Here is a 25,056-nt window from a genome sequence, read left to right on the forward strand (position 1 = left end):
GCCCCTCTTGTTGCCCTGGTCGTTGCCCCAGGAGCCAGATGCAAAGAGGACTGGCAGAGGCATCTGGCAGGCTTCCCATGACTGCATCAAGCCCCAGCTTCAGAGCAGAAATGAAGACAAATTCTTTGGGACAGGAAAGAAAAGGAAATTGCTGCTCGCTGGGGATTGCTGCTTGTCTTCGATCTGCTCTCATCCTCTCCCAGGCTGTGGGCACAGTTTCTTGCTGATGATCTGTATGCTGGTCCTGTAAACCCTGGGGCATCTGGCCTTGTTCCCCACCTACAGACCTTTCCCAGGCAGATGTGCATTTTGCCTGGGGACTCTTGGACACTCTGCTGTCCCCTAAGCTGTTCAGCTCCCTTCAGTGCTACCCACACAGTCCAAGGCACCTGCCTCCCTGCCAGCACGTTGCAATAAGCAGAAGGGCACAGTGCTGTGCCTGGGCTTTGCTGACCTGCTCGGCGGCTGGGTGGGCATGGGTGGCACCCTTGCTTTTCTCTTTCTAGATCTGGGGGATTTTGCTAGTTAACAGGGGGAGTTTGTTCCCCAGCTGCCTCAAATCCCTCACAGGCCACGGGCTAAGTGTTGGGCTGAGCATCGGGCCCTTTCTGATGCCTTTTTCTTCTTTGCTGACTCCCAGGGGACAAGCGTGTGGTGAAACTCTATCTGAAATCAAAGGAGACGGGGAAGAAGTTTGCCTCGGTGGATTTTGTTTTCTACAACTGCAGCGTCCATCAGTCGTAAGTGCCCTGGGCTTCATGAGCATTCTCTGGGAAGAGGTTGCCTGGGCTGTGTGAGACGTGGAGAGAGTGAGAGATTTCAGCTTTGAAGCTGGTATCGGGAGAGGAAAGCACAGTCCAGAGTGCTGTTTGCATTGAGCAACCTCCTCTTTTTACCCCTGTAAACTGGACAGTGACCAGAGAGCCCACAGCTGCATTTGGGCATGCAGGAACATGTAGCATTGAGGCAGAGCCTCACTCGAAATGGACTTTGTTTGGAAAAGCTTTGGTAGAAACAGGGAATTTACTGCATTGCAGACTGTAGCAATCCATGTAACTGAAAATGCCAAGCATCTTATTCCTGGAAACAGTTAAGAGGAGTGACTTGGCTATGCAAAAGTAAGGAGAGCCTGTGTTTTCCTATGAAGGTAGTTGCTTCCCAATCTTGCTGGAGAGCAAGCTGGAAAATTACAGCAATGTTGAATGGAACATACTGCATGTTGCGGGACATTTACCCAAGAATTTCCTAAGTGGAAGTAATTATGAATTTGCTTTCTTGTCAGGCTGCCTTGAAATCTACTTTAAATATGGGCTTTCAGGCACATGGTAAAATAGAGGAAATGTGGATTATTGATGTGATGTGTCAGGCACAATGTAAAGCCCCTGGTAGCTGGCGCCAGGGCAGGGGCTGAGGACAGTGTGTGCGAGTAGCAGAGAGACGGTGCAGCGTGGAAACAGGGGAGGAGATGCCGGGGTGTGTTTGGGCAAAGAAGCTGGAGCTCAGGAATGCGAGCGATTCTGGTGCCCTGCCAGCAGCCTCCCACGGGTGGCGACGCTCCGGCTGATCAGTAATTTTAGATAAGCAAACGTGGAGTGATCTCTTCTGAGCTTCTTGTGACGAATCGGGGCTGGCTCGGGGGGTCCTGGGGCTCTGCTGCAGACGGCGGCTTCGGAGCGATCCCGGTGCGGGGGCACCTGAGCGAGAGCCCCAACATGCAAAAGGCTGCGGAGTGGAGAGGCCCCTGGTGAGCTGAGCAAGGAAAGGGCCCTGTTTGCACCAGGACAACATCCCTCCCAGCCCTGGCGTTTCTGCTCTTGCAGGGGGCAGATCTTTGTCCCAGGGAGCCCTGTGAGGGCAAGGAGAGAGGGGAAGAGTTGGTGAACTTGACTTTCTCACTCACCTTGACTCACGAGCTGAGCTCTGTCAAGCTTGGTTTCAATGACATTAGCTCAGCTTTGGCTCGGGAAGGCTGCACGTCATTATTTTGCAAATCAGAAATGCCAGCATGACTTTTGTTTTTCTAAATGAAAGAAATTAGACTTGTAAGTACGAATATGGTCAGGTGTGGTCCAATCGGGGCCCGGTCACTTGGGTCCATCTGGAGGAGCTGCTGAGGGAATTGGCATTTTATTTTGTACTTCACATGTGAGCACCCTCACCCCCCCAACAAACCTACAACAAAGAGCCCTGACTGATTTATTACCTCGTTGATGTTTAATTTTGGATGCATTATTTAAAAAGGCTAATTATGGATGCATTAATATTTATGGGCTCCGGTTGGAGCTGATAGAAAAGTCCATGTTCTAGGCTGCTGAACATTATTATTATTTTCTTTACGTCAAGGGTTTTAATGTTTGGAGGCAGTTTTAACTTTGTGTCCTGCAGCCAAGTCATAGCCAAAGAACATGACAGTATCTGGGGTGATGCAATACCTTTAAATACCATTTGCAGACAGGCATCTTTAATGGATCTCTTCAGAGTTAATAGCCTTTCAGATCCAGGTTTCATATTTTGCGGAAGAAAATCTATAAGTCAGCCTGATAAATTCTGTATTAGGAACAATCTGCTGTTCCACGAGGCTGATGTTTTTTCCTGTGGAGCTCTCAGATCACCATGCATTATGCCTTCTTTTTGTATTTGGGCACCTTTGCTTAGGTTAGGAGCCAGGGGCCTGTGTGTTAAATCATTTTTCAGCTGAAGACAAAATATTTAGGAGATTTTCAAATCATTATGGAAAGGTTAAGAGTTGTAAGCCAACCCTTCAAGTGATGTAAGCTGGAGTAACCCCAGGAAGCCACAACAGCTCTAGCATTTACATGGGGCCCAAGCGACCCCCTTATTTTCAGCAGATCTGCAAAGGCATCTGCAAAATGCACCACTGAAACCCCTTTTTTTTTGCAGATTATGGCTCTGGTCCTGTCATTGCCCAAGTCTCTTGTTTCTTAAAACCTTGCAAAACTGTTTTTCCTGTGCATTTTCAAGGGCTTCTGGCGACAGCGCAGCTCCGCGGCGTGGGCTGTAGGGAGGAAGATGTGTCTTATCCCTGTTTAAGAGAAAGAGGGGTATGAGAAAGTTGCACTGGGCAGACGGTGGCTGCAGAGCAGCCCTGGGGAGCTGCCCTGCGGCTCCGGCAGCTCCGGATGGCCCCGCGGAGCCAGGAAGCAGCACTGGGCCTGGATTCAAAGGGTGAGCGGAGAGGCAGAGCTCGCCGGGATTGGAAAACGAGCGGGGTTTGTTTGTGATGAGAACAAATCGCTTTCTGTCAACAGCAAGGAGGACGTGCCTTGCACCTGATTCCTGCGGCAGCCTGCGAGAAGGCAGGGATACAGACAGGGAGACAGGTGGGGAATTTGTGTCATAGCATCTTTTTTGGAAGCAACGCGTCTCGTTGCTCCAGTGAGCAGACAGGAATTTCAAGCGACTTTTGAGGCCTGCTAGTAAACACAAGATGGTTTGGGGATGGGTTAAAACTCTGATTTATGGCTGCCCCACTGAGTGAGTCTGTTTAGACCTTGTCAGTATTGGCCATGCTGCTCTCAGAAGGAGGAGCTGTAACAGCTTTTCAGAGTGACTCTCCTCCCTGCTCTGCCTCTTGGAGAGGAGTCCCTGTGATACTCAATATCAGAGCCCTTTTGCCTGTCGCAGATTAGCTAGTTTTGGCCAAACTGCTGGCTGCTGACAGGGCTGTCCCAGCTTGTTTTCAAGGTCAGGCCTGTGGTGTCTTGGGGACCGGCTGCTCTCTTCTTCGGGAAGGCTGCCGCAAGCTGAACCGGCTGGCTGCTCGCTAATCCGAGGGGCTGGGGGAGGCCGGAGCAATTCAGTAATGAATCGCCTGGTCCTTATGCTGAGGATGAGCACGGGTTGTTGAAGGGAAGGGATCAGGTGCTCCCAAATTCCGTGGAAACGCGGGCCGCTCGCCCCATCCTGGGTGCAGGCTCGGGTTCTGTGGAGGAGGACGCGCAGGAAACCCCACGGGGGATCCTAGCGCGGATTCCCTCGGAGGTTTCCTGCGGGCAGTGATCAAGCACACGCTCTTAGCGACCGCTCCGGGGCTTTGATATCCTAATGAATCAGCCCGTGTCCAGAAGCTGCGCGTGCAGATGTGGAGGTCGTCTTTGTACGCGTTAAACTCCCTCTTCAAAGCCTTCTCTGGGAAATAAGTATCCTTTAAAGATAAAGACATAATGCTGGGCTCCCCGAGCGCCGCGGTGGAGCCTGCGTTTGCTGGCGAGGTGGATGAGTGTGAAATCGGCCTCGCAAGCGAGCGCGGAATTCCAGAGAGACGGAGCGCCGGGAGAGCTTCGGAAAGGGGAATTCCTTGGGATTTGAACATCACAGCTCTGCGGGGGGTGGGGAGGGAATATCAGCTGCAGGAGCCAGAGGATCTGGGAGGGAACGTGCACGGAGATGTGGGAATAGATCAGAGTGTCCTTGTCCAGCTTGCTGTCTCCAGCAGGGACTGACACCAGCTGTTTCCAAGGACAACCAAGGCCTATTTGTTCCCGGTATTCCCATGCTTGCTGTCTGGGTTTCCTCTGGAAACTCTGCTGCTTAGCCGCCACCGTGGTCGGTCTTTGTGGTTTTGTCCCGAGGCAGAGAGATTCCTGAGAGGAGGCAGAGGGAAGGCAGGGAGGAGACCGTGCGGCTCTGCTTCACCCGAGTCCCCACGGGATGTTACGGGATGTTGAATTCCCCAGGGGTGCTGTGAAGGCATCCGAGTAGCCACCTTAGAGCTGGGAGGTGGTAACGGATCTGTGCATGTCCCTAGGCCAAGGTGAGTGGAAAAGCGTGTAGGAGAGCCCCAGAGATCGCTCGGGATAAGCAGGTTTGTGTCACGTTTGTTAGTGCTAGGAGGGCTGGTGCAGTGTGGTTTTGTCTCAGTCGGCACAGGGACCTTCAGGAGTGCCAGGTGAACTGCGTGTTCCTGCAGGGCTTGAAAATCCGGGCCTGATTGTGCACCCTGTGGTCAGAGCGCGATGCCGGGGTGGCCTGGACCACCCTGCGGTGGCTCTGGCATGGCCCAAATGAGAGAAGGCTCCTCGGTGACACTCGGCACAGCAGGGACAGGGGGGCTGTGGGCTGGCAGGAAGGGGAGCACAAAATCCTGGTGAGTGCCGGGGTTGGGGTCCCCCTCGCAGCCCGCCCAGGAGGAGCAGGGTGGCAAGAGCAAGTGGCTGTGGCTGCCCCATGTGTGTGGGGGGCGCTGGCTGCCCGTTCCTGCTGCCCTGCAGGATTTCTGCCTCCTTTTACTCCCCTTTCCTGGGGCAAATAGATGGGTATAAAGCCAAAATGCAGCCGTAAAGCCAAAATGCAGCCATTCAGCTCCTGGCCTCTTCCAGCTGCTGCTCCAGACACAGGTTATGACAGAGCAGAATATTCCCTGCGGATGCATGTCCCTCGGCAGCTCCGGGGCGCTCCGTGGGGCGTGTGCGCGGGTGCTGCTTCCCTTCCACCAGCACCATGTTTATGCATTCCCTTCCCCATGAACCGCCCTCGTTTCGCCCTCGGTGCCGTTGAACTTGCCCCCGTCCCTCCTCCCCGCGCGTTGCTCCGTGTCCCTCTCCCGAGAGGCAGCGCTCCGGGCGCAGAGCCCTGGCCTCTGCGTGTGCACGTGGCCCCCCGCGTCCCTCTGCGCCGCTGCTCCTGCAAACCCCGTTCTCCCCCGGCCTCGCTTGTTCTTCGAAGGCAGCTCGCGGAGGGCGCTCACCCCTCGTCCCCGCTCCGGCTCCCGCCCGCTCTGGGTTCCTCGCTCAGCCTTATCTCGCCCCTGCCGCTGCCTGTTTTGTTTTCCGCCTTCCCCTCTCTGCGCTTGGAGCGCTGAAGAGCTCTCGGCTCTTTCAAGCTGGAGATAAGAGAAGCGAGCGGGCTTGTTTTCCAGACGGCGCGCATGCCGATGTGATGGCGAGGCACGCGCGGCATGCCCGGGGCCGGGAGCGAGGGAAGGTGCTGAGGAAGGAGCCTGGCTCCGGAGCCCTGCGAGCTCCCGCGCTTGGTTCAGGCCTGCAGCTGGTGGCAGCACTGCTGGGGCTCTCAGAGGTGCCTTCTCCTCCCCTGCCTGAGGGGCCTTTGAGGAACTGGTCCTCTGAAGCCACCCCAGCAGGTCGGGCTCATCCTGTAGGGCCACTTCCAGCCTGGTGACACCAGTGATCTTGATGTGCGACCGAACGCCTCTCTGCTGTCCTGTCTCCCTCTCTGTGTGGCTGGGTTAGGGTTAGGTGTTCATCTAGCAGGACCTCAGCCGTGAGCAAGTTTGGGCTTGGCCTTGGACTGCAGGGCAGCAGCATCAGGAGGGCTGGGCATAGCCTGGTAGCAGTAGAAGCTGTGGGGAGGCTCTGGCCTTGTCCCTGTGCCCCTCCAGCCGGGTGGGGAGCTGCTGCCGTGGCCTGCAGGGCTCCTTGCTCTTCCTGGGTGAGGTTCCAGCAAGCCTGGGCTTGGCCCGGCATGGGCAACCCTGCACAGAGCCCTGCAATCCGCGTCTGAGACTCTCAGCACTGCTCCTGCACACGCGAGTGGTGGCTCTGAGCTTCCCTGTGCCCGTCCTGAATGTGCTGACTTTGTGTCCAGCGCCGTGGCACCTGGAAGGGCCTGTGGTGGAGAAGGCAGGAGAGATGTCTAGGGGGCAAGTTGTGGGACCATGCGTGCCCTTGGCCTTGTGCCTGCTTGGGCTCCTCGCATTCCCAGGGTGTTTCAGGGAGGGGGACTTCAACACATGAGGGAGAGACTCCCTCTAATCAGCGGGAGTGATGAAAGCCGCTTAGGCAAGAAGTGATGAGGGAGAGGAGCCTGACCGTGGGAAGGAGAGAGACGGCACAGATGGCGTCGTGCTGCCGCGCAGCCTGCTGCTGCGCTGGAACAGACACGGTGACAAATGGACACGCTGGGGATGCAGCCCCGAGCGCTCCGGAGAGCTGACCTTGAGCAGCCCTGCCCGGCTCGGGCGCTGCGGGGCGCTCGGCCCCTCTCTTTCCGCAGGGTCCCACTAGACCTGTTCTCAGGGACCTGTTCCACCCGGTGCCTCTGGCTGGGCAGATGCGTCTCCTGATGCAGTCACCCCAAACGAGGCCGTGTTGGGCCAACTGCTTGAAGCTGTAAAGCCAGGAAGAGCTCGGCAGCCACCAAGCTCCTCGCATGGGGGTTGGCCCAGAGGCCGCTCGGGCCCCGTTGTCCCTGTGCTGCTGGGGAGGGCACAGAGGCATCGCGGGGCTGTGCCCGGCCCGGTGCCGGACCGCGCTGCTCCCGCGCGTCACGGCCGCCGGCGGGAGCCAAGGGAGCCGTTCCCAGCCTTCTGGGCAGCGTTCCTGGGTTTTGACAGTCTTGCAGGGAGCTACGGCGGGAGCGACGTCAAACGGCCCGTGCTCGAGGGCCAAGGCACGTCGGAAATGGGGTTTAGCCACGTTATCGGCATCCGAGTCCTAATACGGAGCCTTTAGCCAGCTGGGTTGTGCTCACACACTTGAAATGCAGAAAAGGTGCCGTGGCGTGAGACTTGTGTGGCAGTGAGTGTACTTACAATGACGTCGGGCGAGCGTACAGCAGATGGACGGCTTGGGCAGAAATGAGAGTGTGAAAACTATCTCCAAGGACTGTGGCTTCAGAAATGACTCGGTTGCGTTAGGAGGAGCGTGAAGGGGAATTAGGACGTGGAAATCTGCACACTTAGCATGGTGGATACTTGAATGGTAACCGAAGAGGTGTTAGGAGCGTGTGTGTCCTTGGGGAAGTGAAGGGGAGGCCAGGAGAGCGGCGAGACGGTGCAGGAGCTGCTTGGCAAGGGCGATGCTGGAGCTGCAGCCGGCGGGAGCAGAGCAGATCAAATCCTGGCAATCTAACCCTTACCCGGGACCCGCTGTCTCCATTTCGGACAGCCCTGAAAGCCAGAAAGGTCTGGCTGTGACTTCCAAGCACTGCAGAGTGGAGGTGCACGGGAAGGTGAGAGGCCTGGGGAAGGGCAAGGCTGAAATCGGTTTATCCGACCACGTTGGAACGGCCCGACTGGTGGTGGAGGAGAGACTCGAGAGGCCTTTTTGAAAACCCGAAAGGCCTCGTGGCTAGAAAATCACCGCAGAGGTGCAGCCCTTGCTGAGGGCTGGTCTCGGGCGGGCGAGGGTTTCTGGCCATGCCGTGACGATGACGAGGCTCTTACACCGCAGCGGCGGCGCCGATCCGGGGGCTCGGGCATGTTCCTCTGGAATTGGTTTCCAGATTTGGTTGCCACGCTTCCACTGGGATTAAGCCTTGCTTTTCCTGCCCTCTTGCCTCAGCATCCTGGATTTGTGTGTCCCCCCGAAGCTGCTCGAGCCCTTGCCTTGAGGACAGAGGCTCGGAGCGATCCTGCTCCTTTGTTTGTGTCCCTGCTTCCCCCTGCCCTCGACACCTCCCTCCTTCAAAGCTACCAGAGATAGGAGGCTACGGCTTTGCTTTTAAGTTGAATCTCTGCAGCTGAAATAAAATCGCATATATTTGCATAAGGAGCATCTCAATTAACATATTTGTGGGTAAAGCTAAAAGGGCTGTTCATTTGGAAGTGAAAACGCGAGCGAAACATGGAAATGACTTCCAGCCCCCTTTGCAAGCAGCTTAATTAAATATTTCCTCAGTGTGTGCACATGGATCTGGGAAGCTGTTGCCGTGTACGTAAGGGTGTGCGGAGCTGCAGGGCTGCACCGTGTCCGCACCTTCCCTGCGCTGCCTGGTGAAATAAACCGCTTTTTGGGAAAACTGTCGTTTTTGCACCGTCAGACCCGGTTTCCCCTGGCGTTTCCCACCTTTGGTACACGGGACCCGGGAAACCGGGTCTGACGGTGCAAAAACGGGAGCGTGGTGATTTAGGAGCAGTTCTGGCTGAGCAGGGTTTCCTGCCTCCCACAGGGGAAGATCTGTCTTTAAATTTAATTGCTTTGGGCCTGGTCCTGTTCCTGGTGAGAGCAGGAAGGAGCCTTTTAGGCAGATGAGCAGTGCTGACGCTCTTCTCTTTGCTGTTGTTTTTATGCCAGGGTGGTTATTTCTCTTGCCGTGCAGCTCCTGCATCAGTAGCTCTTGCTGCCTCCTAATCAGGAGGGCAGGTTTGGTGACATGGGACACCCTGCTCATCCCGGAGCAGGGGACTTAGCACGGGGACAACTTCTCCTCCTCCTGTCCCTGCGCGAGTCCCTTTGGAGGGAAAGGCGTCATTCCCTCTGCTTGGGAAAGGCGTCCAGTCCATGGTGCTCATTCCCTACCTGAGCAGGTGGGCTCCTCGGCAGAGGGACAGCAAAGAGGAGGAGACCGGCCCGAGGAGTGGCGGGGAGGAACGTGTACACACATACACACAGGTACACGTGTGTGCACACGTGTACACAGGCGTGTGAAGCACAAAGAGCCTGGGGAGGAGGCTCGAGAGACACAGAAATGTTTTGGGCTCAGAGAAGGGAGTGGGAAGCAAACACACATGCATGCATGCACATGCACACACATACGCACACACATACACATGTACATGCACACACATGTGCACACATATACGCGCGTGCATGCACGCACACACGCATGTGCACACATACACACATGCACACGTGCACACACACATGCACACACATGCACATGTAGACACATACACATGCACATACATACATGCACACACTTAGACACGCACACATACACACACACTTGTGCACGCACACACACATGCACACACATGCACACATATACATACACACACACACATACATAGACACACACACACATGCACGCACACTTGTGCACACACACACACACATGCACACATATACATACACACACAAACACACACATACATAGACACACACACACATGCACACACACTTGCATGCACACACACACTCATGCACACACACACACACACACACACATGCACACACACACACACACAAGCACACGCACACGCACATGCACACACACACCCCCACGGAGGCGGCGCGGGGCCGGCACGAGGCCGCCGAGGGAGAGGGTCACACACGGCGCATTGTGAGCGCCTCAAAGGCGCTACAGTCCCGAAATGTTAATCTGCCCCAACCTTTAGCCAATTACAGTCTCCCTCTCAATGCGCATGCATTAATCTGGTGCTTTGTGCCCCTTTTCTCCGCAGTGGAGAGCCCTTGTTCTGCTGCCTCTTGCTAAAATTGCCTTTCATGAAGCCAAAATAAAGCTCCCAAAGTCTGGAGCTGAGCCCGTCGCGGGCGGCGGGGAGGGGGGCCCCGCTGCGTCCCACGCGCCGGGTCCCAAGGGAAGCAGGACATGGAAACACCCCTCGTGGGCTCCCTAATGGCCGTGGGCAACCCGGGGGGAAAGGCTGGTGGTCCGGGAGACGTGGGCAGAGCGGGAGGCTCCCGCACGGACAACAGCGCAGCCCGTGGTCCCGCCGCCCCGCGGGGCCGTCGCTGCCGCGCGGTGCCTCACGCCGCCCTCTCTGCTCTCTCCGCAGCTGCCTGTCCTGCGTGAACGGCTCCTTCCCCTGCCACTGGTGCAAGTACCGCCACATCTGCACCCACAACGTGGTCGACTGCTCCTTCCTGGAAGGCCGCGTCAACGTGTCCGAGGTAAAGCGGCCGCAGCCGGGGCCCCTCTGCGAGGCTGCCTGGGAAGCAGCGAGGAGCTGCGGGAGAGGCCGTGTTCCTCCAGAAGCCCCATTGCAGGGAGGCTGCTTGGGGCCTTGGGCTGGGATCAGAAAGCACTTTAGGCTACATGAAGTGAAAAGCAAAGGCGAAGACAGTCGTTTTTCTTTGCTTTTGAAAGGGGCAAGCTCGAACTGCTATTGCAGAACAGCTAGTTTTCAGAGAGGGAAAGGTTTAAAACTAAAACAAATTGAAACCTCTGCTAAAGCAGAGGGGATCCCCTTGTTGTGCTCTCCAGGTTGCTGCCTGCAGTTGGGGATGGCTCGGATCGCCCTCGGGGGGTGACTGCAATGCAGGGGGGCAGTGCTGCTCCCTGCACTGTTCTGTTTGGGCAAGTTTGGCAAAGGTCTGGCCAGCAGCCTGCTGATTTGGGTCATGAGAGGAGAATTTTGGGGAGATTTCCACTCCCTTCCGCATCCAACTCCCAGAAGGTGACTCAGGTTGGTGTCCAGCAATGCAAGCGCCTCCTGAGCTTGCTGGTTGGTGCAAACTCTTCCCTGGAGGGAAGTCGTCTGCTCGTTGGGGTGTTGAGGGGGTACAGACCTCAGAAGTGAACTTTGAGGAATCCTAATAACACTGCTGCCCAGGTAGAATCCCTGTGGATTTCAATGGAACCAGGATTTTGCTCTGCTAGAGGCCGTTTTGAAGAAAGAGGCAAAATGGAAGCACCTGCTGCAAAGCTTATTTGAGCCCAGCCAATTAGGCCCTTGCTGTAGCCTAATGATCTACCCTCAACCCTGTGTCTCCTGGGCTGCCAAGGCAGAAAGGAAGGTCCCTACTGACCCCTCTGCATCAGTTCATAAGCTGGAGTTGATGTTAGTCCTCCGAAGGACACGCTGGCTTGGAGAGGGGCGAGTTCCTCTGTCTGAGGACGGAATCCTCAGCTTCCCTCTTCACTTGCTCCCGCAATTAGCGGTATTTGGGAAACACGGAGGCTTCCTGAACACAAGGCTGATTGTTTGCTGCAGACCTGAGCTCAGCCGCGTTTCCAGTCATCTGTCAAAGGACCAAGTGGAAAGGATCCTGCTGCCTGATGTTTGCCACTGGGAGCAAAGCCATGTCGTGGCTTCACGGGAATGGTTCACATGCGTGTCCTGGAGAAAACGCTTGTCCAAATCGTCTCAGAAAGACTTATCCCAGCCAGTTTGTTGGTCTCCGAGCTCTGACAAAGCTCGTGTCACAACAGCCTCCCAAGCCAGGGCTGGGGCTGAGGATCAAAGGAGAATGGGGAGGACTTGTCGGCACTTTGCAACTCGTGTGTGGAGACAAGCAGCCAAGAAGTCCCTGGAGATGCCTGCTGTCGTGGCTGCCTCTGAGCAAAAGCCCCCGCGTGCTCGTCCTGGCACAGCAGGAGCAGGGGCTGCATCTCTGAGCAAATCCCCATCTCCGAATTGGTGTTTTCTGAGGTCTTCCTTCCTCCTAGGTGGGGGCCTGTGGGCGTCTGTTTGCCTGTGGATTGTCCTCCTGCCTGTGTCTCCAGGCGGCCTTGCTGGGCTTGGCACCTGCATGGGGTTAGATGGATCCCTCTGTGGCCGAGGTGCCCTCAGCCGTATTTTTCACTTCCCTCTTGCTGTGTCTTTTCCTCTCCCAACTCTGTAGCTGCTCTGGGCTCCTCATGAAGCAGGTCAAGCTCCCAGCAGAGAACAATTATTTTTCCTCTTCCTCCCTCCCGCCTCTTTCATCATTCCAGGAGCTAGAGCCCTCCAGGAGGGGACTGGAGAGCCGGGCCATTACTCAGCCAGGGCCCAGCCAGCGGCAGCACCATCGCTCTTGTGCCAGGGAAGGATGGATGGATGGAGGAGCATCCTCACGCGCGGTGAGACTGAGCCCTGCAGATTTTCCCTGCTTCCCATGGAAAGCTGCTCCTGCTGCCTGTTGAGGGGAGCAGGACGTGTCTACAGGGGAACGTTTGGACTTTGCACTGTCAGCGCAGCTGAAACTTGGCTGCTGCCCAGTTCTGTATCTCGGGAGCGAAGGATGTGGACGGTGCCCTGCACAGAGCTGGGGTCTCGCGGCAGTCCTTGCTCTGGGCATGGAGCTGAGCAAAGGCTTCTCCCAGCACAGGGCGTCGGGAGAGCCGGAAAAGCCCAACGCTGGCTGCCGTGCGTGGGGAGCAGGGGTTGGCATTTGCCATTTCTGCACGGCGACAAGCGGGCGTTGAGACTGCTCGCACAGCCCCTTCCCTCCGGCCGCGTGGGCTGGAGGAGCTGCAGCCGGATCAGCGCTCCGCGATGGCTTCCCTGTCCTCTTCCATCCCAAACGGAGCTACGTTCCGAGCTTGGCTCCTTCTCGCGCCTTCGCTGGGGTCTCAGCAAGCACGGGGGGTGGCTCTGTGTTCCGCAGCCCCCGCGCGTGCCCCAGGCAGCCCCCGCGCTCTGCCGGCCGGCGCAAACCCAGCAACGCTGCAGCACAAGAGGGAATTACGTAATGTGAGCGAGCGCATTGGGAAAAGCTGTTTTCTCCCAGCTTGTGCCCTGAGGAAATCTGGCGAGGAGTCAGCCTGGCGCGGGCGGTGTGGAGCCCTGTTCCGGGGGTCGCCCTCGCAGCCACCCCGACGTCGCTTCTGCAAACAGGGCGCCGGGCGCCGGCCGTCCCCGGGCTCCTGCGCGCGGCGGCACCGGCTGCTGGAGCTGCCGCTCCGTCCCCAGGGCCGCCCCGAGGCCGCTGCTCGTCCTCGCTGGCCTGGAGGCGCCCGCACCTTTCCCGGAGGCCTCGTGAACTCGTGTCGCTCCCGCTGTCCCCCCACAGACCTTCCGATCACCCTGCGGCTTGGAGCGGCGCCTGGCCCAAGGTTTGGGAACCGGCTCGTGTGGTTTTTGCTGTTCTGCGGCCCAGGCAGTTCCTGGCAGGAGGGACGCGATGCCCTCGGAGCCGCCGCTGCTGTGAGCTGTGTCTGCAGTGTCCCCAGGGACTGCGGAGGGCTCCTCGGTGCCAGAGCGTGGCACCGCTGGGCAGATGAATGGCAGACGTTCAGCCTGATCCTGTCTGTGGGAGGGTGTCTAACCCTGGCAGTTATTTTGAGTAGGACTTGGTCTGTCTGCTGTTTGCTTGGCTGGAGTGTGGTGGTCGCTGGTCGGAAAAGGCATGGAAGTCTCTTGATTTCCTTACCAATTCTTAACTCCGTATCTGCTGGTTCCCCCTGGCCACCTGCAATGCAGGCAGAGTCTTTCAGTTCTCTCTGAAGGTGGAAAAGTGGATGTTGTGCAGGAAAACACAAACAGCGACCCGAGCCCTCCGCCCTGGGCATGCCGGGGACACGAGCATGGAAACGCATGGAAGCGCATGGATAACCCAGCTCTGCAGCAGTGTCTTTCCTCCCCAGGTCTGCTCTGCGGGATGGAAGGAGCAGGACTGGCCGTGGCCGGGAGCCGCTGCTCTGTTCAGAGCCTGGGAACGCGGCAGCAGGAAGGATGTCCCTGCCCGCCACTGCTGGGGCTTCAAACCCCTGCGTTGAGAGCCTTGGGTTATTTTGGATGCCTGGAGATATTTGTCTTCTGCGGCTTTCTCTGGGGTGGAACGTGGGGCTGGGATGATGCAGGGAGCACAGTCACTGTCCGTGCTGCTCTTCCCACATCCCCGCTGCAGTTCCTAGGAGTGCTGGAGGATCTGTGCGCTAATTGAAGCCGAATTCCCCTTCACCAAAGCGCTGCTCCCCTGGGATGATCCCTGGCGTGTTTGCCCACAAAGGAGGGTGAAGTGCTGGCGCCTGGCAGGGTTGAGCAGAAAAACACGTCCAAGGATGTGGCCGTGGGGACGGAGGGGACACGTGAGGGGCTGGGACAGGGGAAGCAGCGGCCGGAGGGAGCGGAGGAGCGGGGCAGTCACCCACGTCCTGCCCTCAGGTGGCTCCTGACCCCAGCGAGCCCCGCGCCAGCCCCGTCCCTGCGCGATGCAGCTGGGAGCCGCGGGGAGAGAAACCCGCTGCAGTTACATCATGACCCTGAGCCTCTAATGCAAAGCAAATTTAGGCACCCTTGGAAACATCTTTATATCCAGTTAAAAATGCAGTTTTGTTAGGAGAAAGCCTGAGATTTCCCAGGTTTGGAAGGGTGGAGGCGATTCTTAATTTTGCGTTCATCCTGTCCCTTTATGGCTTCCCGCTCCCGAGAGCCAGGTCAGCGTTTCCTGAGGGACTGAGGAGATTCGTGGGCTGCGCGGAGCGTTTCCAAGAGGGTTTAGCTCCGAGCTGCGGGTGCCTGCGCGGGGTTTGTCTGCTTTGGCATTGATGTAGGGGGATGAACCGTCGAAATGCTCCTTCCCCTTTGCTGTGAGGGAGCGGGAGGCCGGGCCGGGCCGACGGCGGAGAGCGCGGGGACCCAGGGAGCCCCGCGAGCACCAGGTGCTTCCTGTTTTGGAGCCGGCTGGAATTTTTGCTGGATGAGACACTCCTGCCAGCAGATGCAGAGCGTGTGACGTAGCGGGAGGACTCGGCTCCAGCTCAAACAGCTACTCAGCAAAACGGGCCCGCAGGCGGGACGCAGCGCGAGGTGGCTCCCGATGGGTCCCCTCGCTGTCCCTTCGCTGTCCCCGCCTGCACGGTGCCACTGCTCCTTTCTGCTTTCCCTTTGTTTGGTACATTTTGGGGACAGATAGTTTTATTTCCTTTGAAAAAAGGAAAGAGCGCTTTTGGGGAATAGAGGCTGAGAAGAGGAGGAAATTCAAGACTTGGAAACAGTTGGGGTTTTATGTCAGTATTTGCTAGATGAAGCTTATCCTTTTTCCCTTTTTCCCCCCCTCCTCAGTTAAATGCTGCCCAGACAAAGCGAGGGTTTTGCAAGGGCAGGGAGGCATTTTGGCCAGCCTGGGATAAGGTCTAGCAGGGAGGAGCAGGGCCGGGTTTGTTTATTTGTTTGTTTTTTCCAGAGAAAACTGGAAGCTCCGGCTAATCGTTCGAGCGGGCCCGCGGGAGGTAAAGGAGGTGCCCGGGCCAGGCTGGGCAGAGCTGCCAGCGGCTCCTCCTGCGCCAGCTCCAACATTCCAGGGGGGAGAGCCCTTCCCGGCCTTCCCTGGCCCCGCGTGGCCGGTTCTGTCCTCAGCCCGGCCCCAAACCCCCCGTTCCCTCGTGCCCTTGTTTGCGGCCGGCGCTTCTCGGAACCGCAGCCGCCCCAGGCGCGAGGCCTCCGCCGGGCCCCGCGAGGCTGCCCTGGGATTGCATCAGGCTGCTGCCGCCCAGGTGGCATCCCTGGGGCTTCGGGGCTGTTTTTCTGCCCGAGCTTATTTATTTTTGCTCCCTGCTGCTCCCCGGAGTGTTTTGGTGCTGCCTGTGTGTGCTCTGCACGCGAGGCTGCCCCGAGAGCGGCGCGAACAGCAATGGTGGCGGCTCTGGCCTCCCCAGCCGCTTCCCGGGAGCGCGCGGGCCTGGACTCCGCAGCATTCCCGTGTCCCTGCCGCCCCACTCCCCTCGGTGGGAAGCGGATCCCGGAGCGGGAGCCTCCGCTCCCTCTTCCGCAGGGACTGAGCTGTTCCAGGCCAGCCGTGCTGGGAGAGCCGGGGCCAGCCCTGTGCTCGCCCCGCAGGACCTGGGGACGGGCAGGGCTGCCATCCCTGCAGGCGGTGCCCGATGCAATGAGGTTGGCACTGAGGGCTCTCGGGATGGGGCGTTCCGGAGAGCTGCCGAGTCAGGGCTTGGCAGAGCTCTCGGAGAAAGGCTTCTCTATCCGCTCTTGAACTAGGGGAGATGGAGGCCGTGGAGGAAACAGGTCTGAGGTGGTACCGACAGTGCTCATCCCAGTAGATATTAACTCTGAAACCTAATGACAGCAGTGCCCTCATTAAAGGTCCTCTCGTAACGGTCATTTCACACCAGCCTGCAGCTCACGTGCTGCTGTCACAGGTTCAAGGTGTGGATCCATAGATGTACACCCTGCACAGGTCCTGCACCCGGAGCTCCCTGGATTGACACCACAGGGCCCTGAAGGCTCATTCCTCTTCGGACCCTTCTTCTGTGCTCGGGCCATGGATCAGAGCAGCTGGGAAGCTCTGGCTTGGCTGCGCACGGGCTATACTCGAGTGTGCTCAGTGCTGTTTGCTGTGGTCTTTCCCCAGCTGCGGGGGGTTTTGGTGTCTCCCTGTTTCACCCTCGCCCGCTCTTCTCCCCGCAGGACTGCCCGCAGATCCTGCCCTCCACGCAGATCTACATCCCCGTGGGGGTGGTGAAGCCCATCACGCTGACGGCCAAGAACCTGCCGCAGCCGCAGTCCGGCCAGCGCAACTATGAGTGCATCTTCCACATCCCCGGCGGCACTACGCGCGTCACGGCCCTGCGCTTCAACAGCACCAGCATCCAGTGCCAGAACACGTCGGTGAGTGCGCGGCGCTCCTGCCCTGGCTCCCCTTTCCGTGCTTGGCCCGCACTTGGCTTCCAGGCTGCTCCTTCCCGCCGTGCCCGGGAACGCTGATCTCCCCGGTGCGCTGCACGGCCGCGTTTTGTTTCTCTCTGGCACGATCGGCGGGCAGGAACGGGACGGTCGGGTGCTTGCGGGGCCCTGGGAGTGCTCCTGGCCCTTATTGCCCCCGTGAACCTGCTCCCAGGGGACCTCTCCCGGCTTTGGGAGCCCTTCCAGAGACATTCGCTTTTGAAAGCCCAAGAGAGTTGCCTGGGCCGGGGCCAGCTGGCAGTTTCACCCTCCCCTCTGCCTCCTGCCTGCTCTCGGCTTTCCTGACTCCCGGCGATGGTGCTTCCCGGGCCAGCACCTTCCCAGGGGTCCCTCTCTGTGCCTCGTCCCCGCGCGTCTCCCAGCGCGGCCGGCGCTTTCCTCCATCCCTGCAGCGCCGCGGCTGCCCCAGGCTGAGCCGATGGCTCCATAGCTCCCCTGGAGCCACCTGCTCGGTGTCCTGGCCTTTCCCGAGCCCGTGAGCAAGCAGGTCTGAGGTATTAATAGCCGCCCCTCTAGGGAGACGTTGCTCAGCTCCCCGGCTGCCCCGCTGGGCTCCACACCGACCTTTCCTCATCTGCATGGAGACAGCCCTCCCTGCTCCCTCTGATTTAATCCTTTAAAAATTTGTTTTCCATCCCTCACACTGTGCAAGCTCATTTGCAGCCTCGCGCCAGCGCCAATCCCTGCTCCGCCGTCCCTCAGCGGCACGAGTGACATTTAGAAGCCGTTGAAGATTGGCCTTGGCTCCCTCCCTCCTGCTGCGTGCTCAGGCCCCCCGGGCTCCGGTGGGTTTGGGCGTGAAGAGCATCCCGAGTCCTCCCTCTGCCTCCTGCCCTCCGTGCTGGTGCCGTGGGGGTTGCTCTGCTCCCAGGGCTCGTTCCCTGCAGCGCTCATGAGGAGCAAAAACGCTTCCCGTCCAGCACGTCTGGCCTTCGGGCTGGAAATGCCGTAGGTGGAGCCGTTCTTGGCCAGGACGTGAACGCAGCCAGCAGTGCAGAGCACAAGCTGCAGCTCGGGGGTTGTGGCAGAAGGACGCTGCCCTGGGGAGGTACCTGCACGGCCCCGCTGGAGGAGCCGGCCTCGCCGTGAGCTCCAGGCCGTCGTCTTGATGCCGAGCCCGGAAGGAGCGCGTTGGGGTCTGTCTGCCAAGCTCGCTTGGCCGCCTGTTCCCAGTTTTAACCCCCGATTTGGCTGCTTTCGTGTCCAGCACCGCGGCTGGGCTCAGCCAGGGCAGCGCCGTTAGCGGCCTGCGGAACCGTGTCCATCCCACCAGGAGCGGCGGCAGGTCGGAGCGGGAGCGGCTGTGGGCTCCGGCGGGCACGGGAAAAGGCGCCTTTCCCTGCACTTGCCCATTTGCCGGCCTGACTCGCGTGTCCCAAGCTGCTCCGTGGAGGTCAGCGGGATCCGTCAGCGGAGCCCGGGGCTGCAGGAGAGGAGGCGCCCTGGAAACCTGGAGCTTGGAAAGGATCAGAGGCTTCAGCTGAGGGGAGGGCGGAGGCAGCTGGGCTGGAGATTCTGGATAATTTTGGCCTCGTTTTTCCCCAGTGAGGCAGTAGCAAAAAGCACCTTTGTTTTCCACCCCTGTGCCGTGGGTTCAAGCACTGGTGTCATGAGCTGCACGGCCTCAGTAGCTCTTGCCCCAAAGGACTGGTCGACTTGGGGGTCACTGGGCAGCATTGCTGCCGACTGTGTCCCCACGTGGGATTCGAGTGGTAGGAGCCTTGGCCAGCAGCACTGTCCCTTTGACCTGAAAAATGCCGGCCGCATCCCCACAGCAAAGCAGGATCCCTGGGAAGGCAGGCAGTGACACTGCAGGTTGTGTGGACTTGGGAATGGGAGACAGCAGCTCTGCAGCGCTGAGGCTGCAGCCAGAAATCTTTGTTTCCAGGCCCCGGGCAGCTTCACAGAAGGCAGAAAGGAAGTTTTGGCTTGAAAGAAACTGTCTTTGCTTTGCAGGTCTGCTCGCCTGCTTTAACGTTTGAGGGCAGTTCGCCAGGCTGCCTTCTAGGGTGGCTGGTGCAGATTCACGCTCGCGCGGAGCCTCTCTCCTCCCTGTCGTTTTCGCAGTCCATCTGCTCGCCGGTGGCACCTCGAGCTCCGCGGGACCGCGGGGAGCGGGCGCCTCCTCGACCCTTCGGGTCAGACTCGTTGGTCCCGTTAGGAATTTGGGCCTTGTCTGGTGTGCAGGACGCTCTGGTGAGTGGAGAAGCAGTGAAGTGATGATATCCTCTGAGCGGGGAGGTGAGGAATTGATGACCTCCCTTCAGGAAGGCTTTTAAGCGTTTTGCTTCCCTGAGTTCAATGGGATCTAAACAAGAGGTTAATTGCCCTGCTGAATTAGGGATGCTTCCCTGAATTAAGGGTGAATGGAAGGGATAACAAGTCAAGGCCACTTAAAACTGTGTCGTTTGTTTAGTTTTAGTGCTTGTCAAACTCCAGTGACTTTTTAGCACTTGGAAGAAGGAGCGTTAAATATTCAACAGTCCATTCATTAAGGTTTGAGTGTCCACTATAAACATCCTGTGAGACACCTGATAGATGTGACTGAAGGGAGCCCAGACTTGGTGTTCGCCATATATCCCAGGTCAAAAAATAAGCAGCAAAAGCTGTTTTCTGCTTCTTCACTTAAATTTCTTTCTTCTCCTCAGGATGAAAGCAAACAAACCCTTAATGACTTTCTGTGCATGTTGTAAGAAGCAAAAACAACAACAACAAAAAAGAAATTATACGATAGTAAATTTTAATTTTTGCTAACTGCTTTAAATCTTTTGAAGGCATAAAAGGTTACGTATCTCTAAATCTATGCAGGTAATACCATTGAATTTCACTTCCCAAGCAACCCCTAACTTTGCTGCTCTCTCCATCTACCATCCCTATAAAGGACTTGCAAAAAATAACCAGTTTCCCTGGTGGAAAGTACCATAATCTGAAATCTGCAGCACTCCTTATAATAGAGAAACAGGCTTTGAAATGATTGGCTTGGGCAAATTTAATCCCAGCACTGGCAAAATGGCTACAAGTGATTTCACTGTCAAGGATTTCACTTTTTCTCTTGAGGATGTTCCTCCTAAGGCTGCAATAGAGAACTGTTAGGAAGGATCCTGATGTTCTTTCCATGAGTTTGTTGTCTCAGCACTTTAAATTAAGCCTCATGCCTCAGTTATTTCCCTTTCTTTTGAACAACAGCCACACGTGGTGGTGTCAACGCTGTCCCTCGCAGGTCCATCCTCGCCAGGCCCCCGGCACGCGCTGCGGGGGCCCCTCCAGATGCCACCTGCTCCGTCCCCATCCTTGTCCCCGCGATGCCGACGTGGGCCTGGGACGCTTCCCAAGCCCCGTGTCACCCGACGGAGGACTGCGGAGGCAGCAGGGCTGGAGGGTGGCATCGCTGCAGGGTTTAGGATGACAGGCAGAGTTTAGGAGTGGGCCCTTTTTTGCATGAGTGGATTTGGTTTTGTCGCTCCTGTGCTCCTCTGCTGAAGCTGTCACCGCCTTGGGGAGCACCGGTCCTGGAGGAGATGGTGGAGCTGGATGTGGGGAAGCTGAAGGAGCTGCCCAAGGAGCCCTGCTGCCAACCTCTCCTCTCACCGGAGCCCCCCGCGGTACCTAGGCGCAGCGGAGGTTGGGATGCCCCGTTCCAGGTCTGGTACTGGCTTTTAGGAAGTAAATCCTGGCCGATTTTTGCTTTATTATTGGTTGATTGTAGTGCAGCACAAGCATCAGTGACCCAGTCCCAGGGTCTTGGGTTCTTTTTAATACCCAGGACGAATCCAGGTGAAGAAACTTGAATATGATGATAGAGGGAAAGAGAAGATCTACATAAAAAGAGCAAAAGGAGATGCAGAAGCAGAGCCCGGGCATTGCTGTCAAGATGTGCTGTTGTGTGTACGACAGGATTTTACCAGGCCTAGGGTATATTTATAGAGGAACATAAATCATAGGCACATGCCCTGTTCTGAGTGCCGCACACCTCCAGTGTGTGTATCTCTAATTAACCAGCCGCAGAGAGGGAAACAGCATCGGAGTCTACAACCCCAGAACCGCTCACCAACAAAGCCGTGCTCTCTGTCCTAGCAGTGCCTACATTTATCTTTCCTGCAGCAGTGTTTAAAGTGAAAAGGGAGTATCAGGAGAGTTTGATAGGATCCAATTAAATTCCAGCAGATAAAATAATGATGAATTGCAGTTGAGCCCTGGCGAGACGCGATGTACATTACTGCCGTCCCTGTAGTGCAGGGAAGGAGTTGAGGTCATCAACTACAGAAAAATAGGACACAGCTGCAGCCGAACTGTTCCTGCAGAAATGCAGTCCAGGGGGATGGTGCGTGTGAGAGGGAGGGGAAGACCTCAACGGGGGGGTTTGTGAGGAAAATTTGGGCATATGGGTTTGTTTGCCAGCTCGCAGGGGAGCATCCTCTCTGTGTCCGTTCTCCGATGCTGCATCCCTTCAAGGCTGCCTGCGCGGGTGATGCCCCCGGCACGACAGCGGCCCCGCGCCGCGGGATCTGTCCTCCTTGGGCAGATGGGGCTTTGGAGAGGGCTGGCACCTTTGGCTACTCAACGTGAGGCCAGGAGTGCCCACTGGATAGGTCTGAGCTGTGTCTCGGTGGGATCTGCCCCCAGTGTGTGCTCGCCCCGGGCCAGCGGGTGCCCCTGCACAGGGACACGCAGGGATGGGGCAGGTGGGAGAAGCGGAGCCGTGAGAGGCACATGAGGTTGTCGGCTGTGATTTAGGAAGGTCTCTGAGGGAGACAACTTCGGGGCAAGGAGTCTTGAGAAGGGTTTGGTGAGGAAGCCTCTCGGCTGAGTCGTTGCCCTGGAGAAAGGAGCCTCCGTGGGAATAGCCGTGTCCAGGCTGGTGGGATGAGTGCGTCCCCACACGCTCTTCCATGCCACACGGCGTGGGCAGGCTCTTCCAGAGCGGTCCCAAAGGCTCCTCCTGGGTAGATAAGGAGCCGAGGCGCCCGTGCCTCTGCTGTTCCCTCACTCCATGACGTGTGACGGGGAGATGTGTTGGCAGTGCCCGGCGGGGACCGAGCACATGTTCCCGTTGCCGTTCCTGTGCTCCCGAGGCCGCGCCGGTCACTGCTGGCTCCCCGAGCAAGCCTCTTATTCCTGTCCCATGGCCTCGGTGCCTCCTGCTTTGGCACAGCTGTTTGCAGAGCAGAACCCGTCGTGTTTCGCTCCAGCCCCGGCCTCCCCTCTTACAGCTCCTCCCAAGCCGCTGCCCGCCACAGCGATTGATTAACCGGGATGTTAATAACAGTTAAGTGTTTAATGGATGTTTAGCACTGCGTGAGCGAGGAGCAGGGAGGAGCCAGCGTGACGGGACCTGCTGGTGCCCTGGGCTCCTGCTTGGGTCTCTGGGGCTGGGGAGACCTGCAATAACCCTGGGTGCGATTCGCATCAGGCGGGTCAGGCTGTGGGGAGCCCGTGGCCGAAGGGTTTATCAGTCTGGGATGGGGGCCAGGAGACGGGAACTACATCCTAATGAGGGCACTACGTGGGTAGCTGCCCATCGCTTCCCTCATCGCAAAAAGCTTGGTAAAAGGCAAGTGCTAATCAGGGTGCTGAGAGGGAAGCAGAAGCTAAAGGCTGCCGTGTGTCGCCCACAAACAGTCTCTTGCGCCTGTTCCCTCCTGTACCAACCTGTTGCTGCCAGGGCCTGGCACACGAAGCGTTAACGCTCCCTGCCTCTGTTCTGTTCTTCTCCCCCAACCCTCCAACCCACCTCCCAGAAGAACTAATTTCCAAAAGCAGCCGGGGCAGAGAGATGCAAATAAGTGTTTTGGACAGCTGCAGGCTGGATGCCTTCCCAAGATGCCCAAGCCCCAAATGAGACATGTCAGAGTACAAATTGAAAATGCCAATTTCACTTACGCTGCCACGTGGCTCGTCACAGCTAAATCCTGCTCCGGTGCCGACGCATCCCGCCCCAGCATGTGCTGCCAAGGTCTCCGCTTGCTCCGGCGGGTCCGGCTACCCCTCGCTGTGGTCCGGCTGGGTGTATCCATAGCCTTCATCTGCTTGTAAGGGTGGCTGTGGGTGCAGTTCTGCTTGGGCCTTCACGGGACCGGGGCGAGGGCTGCTCGGCGGCGCTGCGGCTGCAGCCCGCGGGTCCTGCAGCCGGGCTGTTGCGGTGGGGAGAGCTCTTGGTGGAGCCGCGGGCTCCTCCACAAGGGCTGGGTGTCTCACCACGCTGTGAGCAGCCGCTTTCCTCCTCAGCGAGGACTGTGTTTTGGGGGTCGCCGTCCCCGCGTGTCGGTGACGCGGCCCCGGGGCCGAGAGCTGCAGCGGTGCCACCCGGCGCCAGGGCGCGGTTGCGCTGGGGAGGCCCTGCCTCCTCTCACACACTCGCTCGCTTTGGGTGCCCTGTCCGACCCTTTGTGGCTCGCAAGGCTGCCCAGGCGGAAGGCAGGAGGCGCCGCGGGAGTGATGGAACAAGGACACGAGCGTCTCTGGCTTCCATAGCTGTGGATGCGGGGCCGCTGCACGCGCTGTCCCTGCCTCAGCGTCCCCTTGTGCCCGCAGCACCAAGCTCCTCGCTGACCGGCACCGTGGCGACGGCCCTGCTGCTCCTGGGGCGCTGCGAGCCGCTCGCCGCCCTCAGCGCAAGCGGTTCGGCCCTCTGAGGCAGGGGTGGAGGGAGGCCTGGTCATGGCCGTGCCGGAGGCGCCGCGGCCGCCCGCGCTCGGAGCCGTGAGGCAGGGCCTGGGCCGCGCGAGCGGCCGGGCTCCCTAACAAACTCCAGCAACCCATGAATCATTCATTTAATCTCTCCTGACACGCCTGTCATTTTCTCCAGAGAGGAGCGGAGAATCTCTTGCCGAAGGAGGTCATTAGCTGTCAGGGACGGTTCCGACTGCCTTCCTGTCTCCGTATCGATTAAACCTCTCCGCCTGCATGCGGAGGCTGTGCGGGGAATATTGATGGGGCTGCCAGGGCTCGGGCTCGGGTTGCAAGGCAGGGAGCGAGGATTTGGGTGCGGAGGAGGCGCTGGAGCGGGAGCAGCCATTTGCTGCCCTGCCTCTTGGGCCTGGCGCGGCGTGGGCATTGGTGCATTGAAACGGGCGAGCAGACCAGACCAGACCAGGCCTTCCCTGGCCCTGTGGCGGGGCCACCGCTGCTCAGTGCAGAGAAAGGGTATTTTATGTCGGTGCTTTGGCCTGCGCGGAGGCCCTGTCAGCTGTGCTCTGTGCAGGAGGGAGAGGGATGTCCCGGCACTGCTGGGCTCCCTGGGCTGGCGCCAGGGCCCACGGCAGCAACACAGTCTGGGGTTGCCGTTGGGATGTTGCCTTTCCCGGGGCTCGAGAGGGCAAGGAGCAAAGGGCCTCCAGGAGGTGGGTCCGTCAGCACGGCAGCGGTGTTGGAGTCTGGCGGAGGAGCTTGGGTTTGGGGAATGTCCCAGGTCCCCTCAATTTGAGAGACCTGGATCTTCTCCATCCTCTCCTTGCTCACCCGCAGTGTAAGAGCGGCAGGACGTGGAGCGGCGGTGCAGGAGCTGCTGAGAGCTCCGTGGGGACTGACATCCCACCCTGCTCTCTCCAGCCTCGCTCCGGAGCACCCAGCCATGAGACCCTGGCTTCATGTAATTTGTGTCATTCTCTTGAAGCTGGCGGTGACTTTGCAGGGTCAACAGTGGATGTGACAAAGGGTTCAGTCCCTTCACGAGGCTGGGGAAGGTACATGTGGCTTCAGAGCAGTTATCTGCTCAGCCATTTCAGACCTCTGGTCTATTTGGAAACCCTTCGGGTGCTCCCTTATGATCTCAAACACCTCTCCGTGCCTCTTGTTGGGCTGTATTGCTTTGCCATTTAATTGACTCTGTTTCCTTCTCTGCCCTCCCACAGTATTTCTACGAAGGGAATGACATCAGCGACCTGCCAGTCAACTTGTCCGTGGTCTGGAACGGGAATTTCGTCATCGATAACCCCCAGAACATCCAGGGTAAGTGTGGAATGTGACGGTTGGTGGGAAAGCAGCCCCGTGTCCCCTGCCCCAGCCCTAGGTTGTATCTGTGTTCATTTTTGGATGATCCCGTAAATTGGAGA

At 58.2% G+C, this 25,056-nt stretch overlaps 1 protein-coding gene across 1 annotated transcript in view; it reads left to right on the forward strand.

Moving 5' to 3' along the window:
* Positions 1-25,056, forward strand: part of PLXNA1 (plexin A1) — a 130,939-nt gene that overhangs the window by 67,217 nt on the left and 38,666 nt on the right. Inside the window, exons 8-11 of the mRNA XM_088528181.1 lie at positions 641-740; positions 10,439-10,553; positions 16,730-16,930; positions 24,856-24,952. Of these exons, the coding sequence (XP_088384307.1) occupies positions 641-740; positions 10,439-10,553; positions 16,730-16,930; positions 24,856-24,952 (513 nt within the window). The remainder of the gene's footprint in view (positions 1-640; positions 741-10,438; positions 10,554-16,729; positions 16,931-24,855; positions 24,953-25,056) is intronic.

The sequence above is a fragment of the Tinamus guttatus genome, unplaced genomic scaffold (assembly GCF_059628265.1).
Source record: "Tinamus guttatus ecotype Peru unplaced genomic scaffold, ASM5962826v1 Tinamus_guttatus_pri_ptg000307l, whole genome shotgun sequence".
In the NCBI taxonomy this organism is placed as follows: domain Eukaryota; kingdom Metazoa; phylum Chordata; class Aves; order Tinamiformes; family Tinamidae; genus Tinamus; species Tinamus guttatus.